The 15,333-nt window shown below is 36.2% G+C and overlaps 1 protein-coding gene and 2 pseudogenes across 1 annotated transcript; all 3 read right to left on the reverse strand.

Moving 5' to 3' along the window:
* Nucleotides 1–970: 970 nt before the first annotated feature.
* LOC140708906 (olfactory receptor 2B11-like) lies at nt 971–1,910 on the reverse strand (annotated as a pseudogene).
* Nucleotides 1,911–5,915: 4,005 nt separating this feature from the next.
* LOC103221902 (small COPII coat GTPase SAR1A pseudogene) lies at nt 5,916–6,509 on the reverse strand (annotated as a pseudogene).
* Nucleotides 6,510–13,687: 7,178 nt separating this feature from the next.
* Nucleotides 13,688–14,919, reverse strand: LOC103221901 (putative olfactory receptor 2B3). Its single transcript, XM_007973334.3, has one exon. The coding sequence runs from the start codon at nt 14,852–14,854 to the stop codon at nt 13,913–13,915; it is 942 nt and encodes a 313-aa protein (XP_007971525.3). The 5' UTR covers nt 14,855–14,919; the 3' UTR covers nt 13,688–13,912.
* Nucleotides 14,920–15,333: the final 414 nt, after the last annotated feature.

A 15,333-nucleotide genomic window follows, 5' to 3' on the forward strand; every position in this document is an offset into this window, starting at 1 on the left:
AAATGTTTCTGTTAAACACAAGTTGAAAGATGGGGGAGCAGAGGAAGTATAAGAAAATTTATGGATTTATAATGAGGAGAGTTGATGTTATGGATAAAGTCGGCAGAACACTGCCTTCTTACATCATTAGCAAACTTTCTACTTTGTCACCCCTATCTCAAAATTGACAGTCTGATAGCTAGTTTATTTTATATTTGTCCCCAGGTTGTGCTCTACCTTTTTTTCCCATTTTCCTTCTGCTGAATATTCTGATTTTAAATGATGAAACAATTTAATTCTTTAATTACCTACCAAATACATCTAATTTTCTCATTCTAGGTAAGTTGTCTTCCCATTGAAGGGTGAGTGGCTCTCAATATTAGGAGACAACATAGAAATTTCTGAAGATTTTAACTTTTCCATTTGATAACCTAGAAATAATTACTTCAGTCAAATACTTCAAAAGGAAGAAACCCCATTAAGATGGGTAGGAAAGAGTCAGATATTATTTTTGAATTATTTTATTTACAAAGGATCAGTGAATGTGTAGTTGAGAGGGTCAGTTATAGAATATGAGATATTAACTCATTTGATCTTACTGGCAATCCATAAAAAGCGTTAATTTGCAAATAAAAGATTGGCCTTTAAATCACATTTATAATAACAAGAAGGTAAACTGCAGTCTATATTACTCATATATATTTTTCCAGATAACATATAAAATGATAGGACTTGATTTTTGTTCTGAGTAAATGAGTCAGTCTATTAACATTTATTTATTGCCCACTTTTTAGATGCCTGCAGATATTTCTAGATAAATACAAAGGAATATAAGGACATGGTTCTCACTACCATGCAAATTGAAGACAATCTGAGGATTAGGATTTACGCTTGAAATGATATCCATCAAACCATACTGGTGTGCTACAAAAGCAAATATGTAGACAGGGTGAGTAGTAAAAGAATGCTAACAATTTTGGAGGAGGTTAAATCAACATGTAATTTTAGAACAGGAGATCTTCTGACCTGTGTGTGAAGAATGTGGAGTATAAAAATAATTACTTTTGTTCTCTTCCTGATGATACAAAAAGACAAGAAGCCTCCTCATTGCCCCTTTTATATCCCTGTTCCTCGAAGTGTAGATAAAAGGGTTAAGCATAGGAGTCACCAAACTATAGAACAGGGACATGAATTTGTTTTTGTCCTGGGAGTTGGCAGAGGGCTGTACATACATTCTAATTACTGGCCCATAGAGGAGAGATACAACAGTATCATGAGAACCACATGTGTTGAAGGCCTTCTTCTTTCCCCCTGAGGACTGAATCCTCAGCACAGCAGCTACAATGAATTCACAGTAAACAAAGATAATTGATTAGAGAACCAGGGACTAAAATATCCTCACAATGGAGAGCATAGATACACTGAATGTGGTGTCAACACACGATATCTTGATCATCGCTGAGACCTCACACAGAAAGTCGTCTACCTTGTTGTTACCGCCTAGTGGCAGCTGGACGGCAAGGGATGACTGAAGTAGAGTTGGCCAAACTGCTTAGCCATGCCATGGCCACTAGGAGGACACAGAGTTGCTGATGCATGATAGCGGGGTACCTCAAGTGTTTGCAGATGGCAATGTAAGGATCCAAAGACATCACAGCTAAAATGATGCATTTGGTGCTCCCCAAAAATATCCCCTGGGTACCACAATAATTGAGATGTCGCCCAGCAGTGTGCAGAGATAAGCAACAAGCCCCGTTATGAAGAGAAGCATTTCCAGCTGGGGTGGTCAAAGAAACCCCAGAGAATGAAGATCTTTGGAGCAATTGCATTGCCCAGATTCCTAACTGTCATTGCTCTTGTTGGTGTATTTGAGGGAAAGGAAAGGCTTACTTTAGTATTGAATTTTTCTGATAGTCCACTTACTCAGTTAAGTAAAATAAACTAGTTATGAAGGGGTTTTCTCTGCGATGTAACTTCACTGGTGATTTGACACTTGTAAGCATGAAAAATTATGTCTAAAGGCCAAAATGTTACCTTTCTAGTGCCTCTAAAAGGAAGATCAACAAATCTCTATATCTTACCCAAGAAATGCAATATAGCAAACTTTTACGGAATAATGATTAAGTAATGAGAAACATAATTAATCTTATATTAGAAAAATGAATCAAATGGAGAAATGAATAATTTTAAAGAATGCCTAAGAACTACCCATGCTAACTAACACATGTGTTCATTTCTTTCATCCAAAATCTGCTGGCCCTTGTCATATTCTGGTTCAATTTACGAGTTCATTTAAGTGAGTTCAGAACTCATTGAGCTCCATGTGGATCAGTCTGATTTGCATAGAAACAACATAATACTATTCCTTACCTCTTCTTCCCAAATCCTGGAATGACGATTGCCAGCGTAAAACTTTTGTCATAAAAGGAAGTACACAGCTGAAAGGAAATGGTTCCTTGCAACATGTTCAGTACTTACAAAACAAGACAATTCATTGCACAGCCAAGTGATACAGGGTCATTAAAGTATCAGCAGTTATACAGTATGATGTGTGTTAGTGCTTTTCACATTGTGAGTTGTAATCTATTGTACAGTTATATGCTATTTTATTGATTTATTTTACTTATTTTCATCACTCTTTTTATATGTGTGTTTGTATGACCTGGATTCTGATGTACAATATATTCCTTACTACAGGTAATGGTAAAAAATTTGAACAATACTGGCATAGTAGAAAAGAAACAAGATATGACATTAGAAAATCTAGATTTAGTACACTTCTCAATTGTTAATACATGTACATTTTAGGCCTTGTTTAAATATTCAGAACCTCCCTTACCTGTCTTGCTCTGTTGTGGAGATTAGTTAGCACCATATGTGTGACCACGCTTTATGAAGTCCAGTACTCAAAGTTGGGTTTGTTATTTTCATGAAATACAGCACTCTGTTTGATTTTAAGTCTATATCTTCTAGTTAATTTTTCTTCACTTTGTATCCAAATATTAACCATGTCTTATATTCCCATAAGTCTCAGAAGGGTTACTTTTTCTACCATTTTATTTCCCTACATTACTCAGATCACTTGTCTTGAATCTGATGATAATGATTTCTAGATGTTAATACCAGTACACATATGTTTTTAATCAGTGGAAATGCCCGCAAATGCAAACAGTACCATAGATTATTTTTCAAACACATGTTTCAATATTTTAAATTATAATGATTAGTATTAGTATTAATAGGTGTCAATTTATTTATACTTTTTAAAAATTGCTCCTTGCAGAGCAGGGCTACCCTACAGGCAGTGTGCCCAGAGTAGCCTTTATAAAAATAGTTATTTTAGTATGCAAGTTTTCATAAGGAGATCACAACATACATGTAGTTGTATAAAAAGATTAAATCAATCAAGTTAAATAGATTATTTCTACTCATAGACAGCAGTTACCTAAATCAATGTTGATATTTTCTAGTGGTACCCTCTTTTCTTACAAAATGAATATTAATCTTTTTCTTCCATCAAGATTCAATGTTAATTGGGGATAAATATCGAATGTTCTTCATGTATTCAGTGGCCTTATGTCATATCATAGGTCTTTAATAGTTATTTATTTATTTGATTGAAAGGATCCCAAATATTTTTATTGTTTATTTATTTATTTATGCTTTAACTTTTTATTAAAATGCTTAGGATACAGAAAGATTTTCTTTTGTAAATGACTGTTTTACTTTTTCTGAAATAGGACATATATACGCTCTAATAAAACAGAATGAAACATCTTAATTCATGAGAATTCCTGTACAAGGCGCTGATCCTGTGTTTGGAGATGAGCTCCTCACAGCAGCTTCTTTCAGCTATCTTATTACAGGAATAGTGTTCCATGGGGCAAGAAATACATTGGTTCTAACTGATTTTCAATCCACTTTCTCCAGTGGAATAAACCACTTTCACAAAGAGCTGCCCTACGTAGAACCCACAGTTTTCTAGCTTGCAACAAAGTGACTAGGGACAAATAGGGGGAAAAATCCAAAACTAAAAATAAGAAAACCAACATGGAAGCAATCGTACTTCTTATGTCTCTGAATAGTGATGTATGGGGAACCTTTAACCAAAGGAAATTAAAAAAAAAATGCAAGTTAACTATCTAGTTCATTCGCTGTTAGCTAAATTTGTTCACTTAAGGCGTTAACCTCCTTCCAAACAATTTTGTCTTAATGTAGCTATGCTTGCTAATAAATGAAAAGAATACATTTCCCAGGAATATACTTTATTGAGCCTCTGCATTCAGTACCTGACAGTGAAAAAGTATGCTTTTCCAACAAGTCAGTAATGAAGACCGAGAACTCCAACTACATAACTATACCCTCTCACCCCAGTAATATGTTATCCACATTTTCCCCACCCTCACATTAGAATAAAGATATCCTCCCAACTTTTCATCTCCTATCTCCTGTCTTTTCCTAGGAGATCCTATCTTTTGATCTTTTCCTACTAGGGTAGAATTTAGGTTAAGATAGTAAAAATCCAATTTCACATGTGGCACTAAGAAAATGGAATGCTGTAAAATCAGTCCTCATCACTGTGGTAGGGATGCTGTGGCTTTTATACCGAGTCTTTACTGCCAATAAGTGATGCTGCCTCCAAAGGAACAGCTCTATAGAAAGTTTTTGAGTTAAGTGTTTCCCCCAGCTTATTTCTGTATGGAGAAAGGCAATTTCGTATATAAAAACTCCACACAAACACACCTGGAAAAGCTACAGATGTTAACCTTTACTTTAAACACCAGCAACATAGATATCTAAGGAGATAAGGTGTGAGACAAAGAGCTCAGGAAAAATCCGATAGAGACCAAATTCTCCAAATGGAAATTTTAAAGCCCACTGAGTAAATTTTTCCTGCATTCAAACAAGTGCTACAATACATTTAAGTCCTCAACTCACAGAATTAGGAGCCCTTAAGCTGTTAACTTTGTCCTGTCTTCCTATTCAGAAAAATTTTCTGCTAGAATCTGTGCAAAAGTAACTGACACACCTGCAGTATGTGACAACATGAGAGATGTTCTCAACTCTTTTGTGAGGTGAAAGTCATTTTTAGAACTGAAAATGAAAAAGGAAGGTGCTATAGAGGGAAATGAAATTTCACCAAAGTATAAAAGCAAATACTGGCTGAAGTCTATAACTTTATAAATAAGAATAATAACAATAACTTATACTATAATTATCTGCTTAACAGTGAACAGTCTGCTACACATTCCTTGATGAGGAATGACCCTAGCTTACCACAGTGGAAACCTGCCACAACTACAAGGCCAGGTTCTGTGCCTTTTCTAGTTCTCTGTTCAGAAGGTAATGCCACCTTCTCCAAGGCAGTTAGAGAGACAGGTGAGCTCAGGGGAGCTTCTCTCACCAACCTGCTAACACAGCAGGAGTGAGTTCACCCAAATGAGCTCTGGCCTCCAATGTGTGTATCTGTTCATAATTTTATGAAGTATCTAAATGTCATTCATTAGTTAAAAAAAGAATAGAAAACTCTGGACTAAGTAGATTTTGGACTCAGAAAGTTAGAAGGGGTATCAATTATATTAACAGCACTTTCTTTAAAAATAGAATCATTTTCTTTTGAAATCAAGCAGAGTGGTGAGATGTGTTTTTCTTTTCAGGTGCCCCATGATGGTGCACAGCTTCACTCAGCAAACCCTGCCAGCTTCCAAGCCCCAGGATACTGACCTGCACCAGCATGTGGGGCAGCATTACCTCCCCAACAGTGTGGAGAAGAGAACATTTCACCACTGGGTGATGAGAGAGTTGACAGAGGCTCTTGGCTTCTCAACGCCAGACATGATTGGAGACCTTTCCTCGTTCTATTAGAAAAGTCCATGAAGAAGCTGTGAATAGTATCAGTCCAGAGAAGAAAAACTGTTATTTTCACTGTCCAAACATCAGCCAATATATTGGGAGAGCCAGCAGAATCCCTCGCCCTAGCCTTGCCTCTTGAGCACACTGCACATGAACACTTCCATGGGGTGAGCGTTAGCTCCTAAAGGGCCACGTTCCTCTTTTCTGTGGTCTATCCAGAAAGCCCAAATATCTCAAAGAGTTTCTCTTCACTGATTGCATTGTTCTGTCTATTTTGTTACCCAGGATAAGGATTGGCACATTGGATATTATTTCATCAGTCATTAAAGCATTAAGCTGAACTTTGGATTCCATGAGGCCAGAATGATCTGCAGAGTCCACCAGAAAAACAATCCCATTAATTCCTGGGAGATAATTTTTTCAAACCTGACATGGTTGCTTGTGTGCACCAAGATCAAAAGTTGTAAAAGTCATTCCAGCAATTATTAGCTTTTCTGATGTCAGATGTAGTGTTGGAACATGTTGACCCAATCTGTCATCTTTGAGCATGCGAAGAAGAGTGGTTTTGCCTGCATTGTCCAAACCAAAGAATATAAGTTTTACAAATTTCTTGTAGAGTCCAGGAACTGGAGAACACTGCTGAAGCCATTGTAGATCCACTCAAAGATGAAAGACATTATTCATGCTTACTATGTCTTGAAGGGCTCCTCCTGCAACAGTGGGTGGCCTGGGCCCTCCCTCAGAGCACACCCCAAATATTTTCAGATATGAAAACCTACTTACTCTTTAGAGGTAAGGAAGGTATGTCTAAAAAATTTATTGTATTTTATTTAAGTTCTGGGATACATGTGCAGGATGTGCAGGTTTGTTACACAGGTTAAACGTGTGCCATGGTGGTTTGCTGCACCTATAAACCCATCACCTATGTATTAAGTCCAGCATGAGTTAGCTATTTTTCCTGATGTTCTGCCCCCTCTCCACCCCTGGACAGGCCCCACTGTGTGTTGTTCTCCTCCCTGTGTCAATGTTTTCTCATTGCTCAGCTCATCACTGCACAAGTGAAAACATGCAGTGCTTGGTTTTCTGTTACTGCATAATGGCTTCCAGCTCCATCCATGTCTCTGCAAAGGACATGACCTTGTTCTAAAGGTACTTAAAAGAAAGTACTTTATAGGGTCGTCACTCACTGTATAAAGCTGTGAAACTTTGTTCCCCATACAGATAATACAGTTGAAATTTCTTGGTAAGAGTCATTATAGTAATTCCTTAGTGGGTATGCTTCCCTCTAACTTCCTTGCCATAATAAAATGAAATGACAAATTTTGGCACCTGTTATTTATAATGAACTCAGGACTAAGAGACTCCAAGGAAACTGAATCTGCCTCAACAATTTTATAAATTTCCTTGGATCACAAGGGGGAAATTAGGATTATTATCTTGGGTGCCAAGATCTAATTTTCTTTTATTTATAGTTTTCTCAAGATATTATTTCTTTAGATTTCTGCTACAATAGAGCCATCATAATCCTAGTTCTACATACAGACAAAAGAAGTCTTCAGTAATTTCTTCCACAATAGCCCAACACGGTATGGACTTTTTACCTACCATTGACTAAAGTTCCTCATTTTATTTAAACCATAAAAACATTGTGTCAAGAAGATATTAACGTACATTAATGTTATTTAAACATGATTAAAAATCATGGAATCTAGAACTTTGAAAATATGGGTCCAGAAAACTTTTGGCCATGGGCTTGTTTTTAAAGTAATTGCTTTTTTCACCCATACGTCACAATTAGCAGCAGATCTAACAATCTGGAATCCTTCTAGCCAAGTTCACACTGATCATCTCAGGCTTGTTCTTCATTCCCACTTTTGTTTTCATCATTTGTTGCGTTCTATAACTATATTCAGCTTCTGGTCCTTTATTGTTTAAAACAATATTTAATTGACAATAAAGATTGTGTATATTCAAGGTGTACAGTGTGATGATTTGATATATGTATACGCATTGTTTTTATTTCTTTTCTGTCTAAATCCACTCCCACCCAATTCATTATTGAAGCTGATGAATACATTTGACTTATTCTCTGTAACCCGCAGCTTTATGTAGGGATGCAGTGTATATATTTACCTGTTATAGCTTTAATTTTAAAACATTATCCTTTTTGATTGCATTAGTTTCCTGTGTCATCATACCAGGTGTGGGAATGAAAAGCGAATAATAAATTCTTACTACACAGTTAATCCAGTTAATGAATCAAATGGAAATAGAGAAGCACAACTAAAAATGAAAAGCAATCAATGAAGAGGGGTATTTACATTATTATTCATTATTTTACATTAGATAATTGGTGCATATATTAAACAATGCTGGAGTATGAAGTAACCATCTTGACCTCTAATACTGCTCCTCAGGACCACTTTTGAGCGGTCACTATTGGGAAGGGAATGGGTATGTTTTGTAAATGGTTGAGAAATTAAAAACAAATATTTAGCAATCAGAATTTTGAACCCTGATACATTGTATTATTATCAGCCAAATATTCTGTGCCTTCTCTGTGGGATAGTTGAGAGACACACTCTATTGTTGGAAAAGGAAATCTTTTTTATCTCATCCATCACTACATTATAATTGATGTAGAGCATGATATCTGCCTTTTCTATTTTCTAATTTTTTTTTTTTGCAACTAACCAGTTTCCTCTCTGCCACTGCATGGTGTATGTGGTATTGTTTGCTTTTTAGTTCACAGTTCACCAGATAACTGGAGCATGTATACCAAGAACTGAGACAGGAGTATGTGTCACTCAGAGACCCTCTATTCTATAACTTGATGAGGCTTCAGGGTTGTGTCTTTTGGGCCTGTCTCTTTTGTGTCATTCATATATACACACACACACACACACACATGTACACACACACATATATGTATATGTTTGTTTTTATATATATATGAATGAGTTCATATATATATGAATGTCATATATATATGAATGAGAATGTGTAGGAATCCTTATGAAGCTAAAGGGGTGGGCTGTGGATGAGACTATCAGATGTTCCACTATAACTGTCTTTCCTTCTAAGCATCGATAGAAATTTTTTCTAGGTATGTGGTGGTTCAGAAAAAAAGATGACTTTCTAGCCTTCCATGAAGCCAGGCTTGAGCAAGTGCCTAAGGTTTGGCCCATGGGACATACATGGAAATGTATAATGGGGCAGCATTCTGAAACCTTCCTTTAGCAATTGTTGGCATGTTAACTTTGCCATTCCTTTTTGGTCTCTTCCTCTTTGCAGCAAAGTTGTTGCCTTGGACAATACAATGAGTCACTATTTCATGAGCCATCAGATGCCTGGATTCCAGAGAGTCATATGCAGCAGAATCAACTTGGCAGCCATGGATCTTTGCCTCTGGATTGATTTTAAGTGAGAGAGAAAGATAAATCTCTGTTTTGTTAAAGGCACCGTTACTTTAGGTTTTCCATCAGTTATGGTTAGACCTAATTCTACCTAATACACCACCCTACCACACAAAAAATGTCATATTGAGTAAGAATACAGGGAGGTGGAGAAAACTGAAATTAAAAAATTACTATGATCTCTTAGGCAAAGACCTAAGGAACTTCATCTGCTTTGGGGAACTCTGAAATTAGGGCTCCACGGAGAATAAGTAACTCTGAAATATAAGAAAATATTCTATCTCTACTGAGCAAAGCATGAATGTAGAATTAAAAAATATGTCTTTATAACCTTTGAATTAAAAACACTAGTAGAGCTTGAAGGCTTACATTGGTCACATCTGGGACAATTTGAGTACCAAAATAAAGTAAAATAGTGGGCTGGGCGCGGTGGCTCACACCTATAATCCCAGCACTTTGGGAGGCTGAGGCGGGTGGATCACCTGAGGTTAGGAGTTTGAGACCAACCTAGCCAACATGGTGAAACTCCGTCTCTACTAAAAATACAAAAATTAGCTGGGCATGGTGGCAGGCACCTGTAATCCCAGCTACTCAGGAGGCTGAGGTAGGAGAATCGCTTGAACCCGGGAGGCAGAAGTTGCAGTGAGCTGAGATCTCCCACTGCACTCCAGTCTGGCGACAGAGCAAGCCTCAAGCTGGAAACCACCATTTTCAGCAAACTAACACAAGAACAGAAAACCAAACACCGCATGTTCTCACTTATAAGTGGGACTTAAAGAATGAGAACACATGGAACAGGGAGAGGAACATCACAACTGGAGCCTGTCAGGAATGGGGAGCTGGGGGAGGGATAGCATTAGGAGAAATACCTAATGTAGGTGACGGGTCAATGGGTGCAGCAAACCACCATGGCACATGTATACCTATATTAACAAACCTTCATGTCCCACACATGTACCCCAGAACTTAAACTATAATAATAAAAAAGGGTAAAATAGTGATATAAAATAGAAATTTATGAGTATATACTGATAAAAATATTAAAAAGTGAATAAATGAAGGGGGAAAAGGGAAAACTCTTATGGCACATCAACTAATAAATAGGGCATACTAGGTTTGGAGAATTATTAATAGACGTTAAAATTGGTGGGTAAAAGTTTAAGATATTTACATAATTATGCTGTCTCCCACAAATTACTTATTAATTTCTAAGCAAAAAGCATAATGAGATCTCGGGGACACCATGTTAGTCAAGTGACTAAAGTTAACAGCATCTATTTTAAGACAGATTATCCTTATACACTTTTCTGAAACGTTGCATCATGATTGGCTCCTGAATGGGAGAAAATATAAAGAACATTTTGGAGATAATTAACAAGATCTGAATATGATCTATTGATTACATAATAGTTATTATATGACTGTAAAATGTTCCAGTTTTGATGATTGTACTGGCTATGTATGTAAGTTAATGTCTTTAGCAACTACGCACTAAAGTGTATGTAGTAATAAAAAGTTTGGAAAAAATTTCATAGATATGAAAGCTATATTTATATATTATATATGTATAAAAGTAAGACAAATGTAAATGAATGGTGACTCTGGAAAAGGGTATTTAAAGTTCTGTATTATACTTGCGACTTTAAAAATTATATTAAAATACGTTATAAATGTAAAATATAGCAAACTACATTAAATAAAAAGATGACAATAAAAAGAACCCTTGTAGTTAAGATACTTCCTGCCAGATTAAGGCCTTAGCACATGCTGTTTTGTCTACTCTGAAGAATTTACTACTTCACTTATAGATCTGAGCCTAAATGATACTTTCCTAGAAGAGCTTTCCTTGACCCTTTCTTGGTTTAAACTAATCACTCATCCATTTTATTAATGAAACCTTGTCATTTTTACTTTATAGTACTTAGTACAACTTGTAATTACATGTTTAGTATTATTATTTGTTTTCTTTCTCCCACTAGACTATAAAGGTTGTGAGGGGAGGAACTGTGTCTGTCTTATTCACCAATGACTACCTGGCAAATAGCAAAATCTGTATGTATAGTAAGCAATTGAAAAACATTAGGCAAGAATATAAACTGACATTTAGATACAGATTCATATTGAATTATTGGCAGTAGTAGTTACAATAATCCAAACAAGGAGTGTAAATGTTCAACAATAGAAAAGTGGTTCAATGGATTTTAATATACTTCCATGGTGAAATTAAATTTGCAGCTATTTCAATTATGTTTTAAATACCAGAAAACATGGGAGTATTTTCTGATATAATGCACATGAAAAAAACCCAAACTCCATTGGTAGTGAGTTGGGAGAAGTGCATAAAGGTAGATTGGGTAATAACAGAGGTCCAAGTAAAAGGTGGTTTCCTTTGTGTTCTTTCCTTTTTTGTGTTTTATCAAGATATGATCCATATAGGAAAAATGATTCCCATGAACATTTCTATAATTAGCTCTATAATTAAGAGGACATTCCACATGCCTGAGGTAGAAGTTGGGACAAATATGGAATTTGACAAAAGGGAAAATGGAGAAATGCTATCCAGGGTAATAAAGAAATGAATTGAAATAAAGTTTGAAATAAAACTCAATATTTCTTCAGTCTCTTCTTTTTCCACTTATTTGAAATGTCATTTAAATATTATTATATTATATATTAGATATTATACAACATATAATTATATAATTATATAACATATAATTATATTATCATAATTATAATTATGTAACACAATTATATTATCATAATTATACTATAATTATATAACATATAATTATATTATCATAATTATAGTTATATAATATATAATTATAGTATCATAATTATAAGTATAATATATAATTATATAATGTATAATTATATTATAATTATATCTAATATATAATTACAATTATATCTAATATATAATTATATGTGATATAGAACTATATATAATCTATAATTATATTACATCACCAACCTCATCTTGCATGTTTTTGTATTGTTTAACTGTACTAAATTACTTGTAATGATGAAATGCTTTGTTTTGTAAACCTTTCTCTGTTGCCCAAAATGTTGCCTCATCTGTGTCCTTACATTACTAACAGTAAACAATCATTCAAATGTATCAGTTTAAAGATCATTGCCTTCTGGAACTAGCACATTTCTTCAGCAGAGGAACTGTGATATTTCTTCTCTGGACTACTGCTGTCTTGTGAACAATAAACGTTTATTGAATGACTACCACAAATAAAGAGTAAGCTAATTCAGTTCAATATGAGAAAAAATGATTCCCATTAACATTTCTATAATTAGCTCTATAATTTAGAAAAGATTCCACATACCTGAGGTAGAACTTGGGACAAATAAGGAATTTAACAAAAGGGGAAGAAAGGAGAAATGCTATCCAGAGGAATAAACAGATGAATTGAAAATAGAATTTGAAATAAAACTCAACTGACATTTAAGGTTTTCAGATTGAGATGCACACACTTAGCAGGTTTAAAACCAGCTAGATTGGTTGGGCACAGTGGCTCATGCCTGTAATCCCAACAATTTGGGAGGCCGAGATGGGTGGATCACCTGAGGTCAGGAGTTCGAGACCAGCCTGGCCAACACGATGAAATCCCGTTTCTACTAAAAATACAAAAAATTAGCTGGGCGTGGTGGCGGGCATCTGTAATCCCAGCTACTCAGAAGGCTGAAACAGGAGAATCGCTTGAACCCAGGAGGTGGAGGTTGCAGTGAGCCGAGATCGTGCCATTGCACTCCAGCCTGGGCAACAAGAGTGAAATTCATTCTCAAACAAAACAAAAACAAACCCAGCTAGATTGAAGCCAAATTACATACCTAAAACAGTTCTGAAAAGGTGCATATGATGAATTTTATCAAGAGATCAGAGGGTTCAAAGTGTTTGAAGACTTTGATTCTGATGGAATAATTTTTGGCTTGGAATAACTGGTAATTTAATTATAAAGATATTAAAATCCCTAACTAAAGGCGTAGACAGGATGGTTGTAGAATAACAGTATACAAGAGGGAAGGCAATCCATCAAAGTCTCCTGACTACTCTGAAGTTGATAGGAAATTGGCATGACTTGCCTCAAGGAACAGAGTACACTGGAGGAACTTCTGAAAAGAAAGGAGTTTCTAACTTTGAAGACGTGTCATATGGGTTCAGCATTGCTTCCTAAACAGAAGAAGACTTTTCCTTCTTTCTTTCTTTTTTTTTTTTTTTCCTGAGACAGATTCCCACTCTGTCACCCAGGCTGGAGTGCAGTCGTGTGATCTGGGCTCACTGCAACTTCTGACTCCTGGGTTCAAGTGATTCTCTTGCCCCAGTCTCCCAAGTATCTGGGATTACAGGCACGCACCACTGTGACTTGCTAATTTTTTTGTATTTTTAGTAGGGACGGGGTTTCGCCATGTTGACCAGGCTGGTCTCGAACTCCTGACCTCAGGTGATCTGCCTACCTTGGCCCCCACCAAGTACTGGGATTACAAGCATGAACCACCATGCCTGGCTAACAGAGGAAGGATTTTCTAACTGTTGATAGAATTCAGTGAAATCACCAGAGCCTGGAAAATAGGAAAATGAGTTCAAAGGTCATTACCATCCTTGAAGATAAGGAAAGACTAAGAAGATTCTCATCACAATAGAGTACTTCTTATTTCTTACAGAAAAAGATTCTTGGCATCACCCTTTTGAAGGCCTCCTTCATATCTTTATTTCTAAGGCTGTAGATGAGGGGGTTCAACATAGGTGTGATGATTCCATAGAAGAGGGAAACCATCTTTCCCCAGTCCTTAGAGGTGGATGAAGGAGGTTGTAGATACATATAAATGGCTGTTCCATAAAAGAGAGACACCACAACCATGTGGGACCCACATGTCCCAAATGCTTTTCGCCGTCCTTCTGCTGACCTGATTTTTAATACTGCTTGAGCTATGAAGCCATAGGAGATGAGGATCAATGTCACTGGAATTAGAAGAATTAGTACGCTAAAGAAGAAGAGCTCAGCCTCAATAGACTTTGTGTCAGCACATGACAACTTGAGAAGTGCAGGCACCTCACAGAAAAAGTGGTCCACTTCCTGGTGACCACAGCGTGGCATGTTAAGAGTCAAGGAAGACTGCAGCACTGAGTTGCTGAAACCAGTGAACCATGAGAAGGCTGCCATCCTTAGGCAGAACCAATAATTCATGATGACTACATAGTGGAGGGGTCTGCAAATAGCCACATATCTGTCAAAGGACATAACAGCCAGAAGGAGACACTCAGTAGCACCTAGGGCCAGGAATATGATGAGTTGGGCCACACAGCCAGCATAGCTGATGGTCTTTTTGTTGTAACCAATATTTACCAACATATGAGGGACTGTAGTTGTGGTATAGCAGAGATCTAAGATGGAGAGATTAGTGAGAAAGAAATACATGGGCGTATGAAGTTTGGGATCCAGAATGCACACCATCATGATGGACACATTGCCAAATATGGTGATTGTGTATGATATTAACAGGACCACAAAAAGGGGCATTTGTAGCCAAGCCCTATCTGAGAAGCCAAGTAGTATAAACTCTTTTGGGGAGCTCTCATTTGCCCAATTCATGATGACTCACTTATTTCGCACTCCTAAAAAAATGTAAGATAGGAAAGCAATCAATGTATGTTTATTGAATACTCTTATTGGAACGGAATTAAATTTAATAATAGCTCATCATCAAACACAATTTACAGTCAATTGAATAAAGCCCGTGTGAAATATAATATGGTTACGTTTAAGCTTAAAAGTAGTTTCTGTGTTTTCAGTAGTGTTTAAATTACTTCAAAGGAAATCATCACATTTAAATAACGTAAAGTATGTAACATATGCATAACACATGGAAAATTGTGAGTTCCCAATGCATTTTATGTTCTCTCCTCTTCTTACTTCCTAACCTACCTGAACAAACAGTTTAGAAAGAAATACTACTTTTACTCCAACTATTTTAAATTTGGACTGAAAATGCTAATATAGAGGTTATAAGTGTTGAATCTAAATCTGCAATTGATCTAAAGAAATTTTGCTTCTTTCAGTAACATCTCGAT

Source organism: Chlorocebus sabaeus, chromosome 17 (assembly GCF_047675955.1).
Source record: "Chlorocebus sabaeus isolate Y175 chromosome 17, mChlSab1.0.hap1, whole genome shotgun sequence".
Taxonomy (NCBI): domain Eukaryota; kingdom Metazoa; phylum Chordata; class Mammalia; order Primates; family Cercopithecidae; genus Chlorocebus; species Chlorocebus sabaeus.

What these genes read in the sequence shown, in the direction of transcription:
- LOC103221901 (XM_007973334.3), bottom strand. Translation starts at nt 14,854, where the DNA reads ATGAATTGGGCAAATGAGAGCTCCCCAAAAGAGTTTATACTACTTGGC.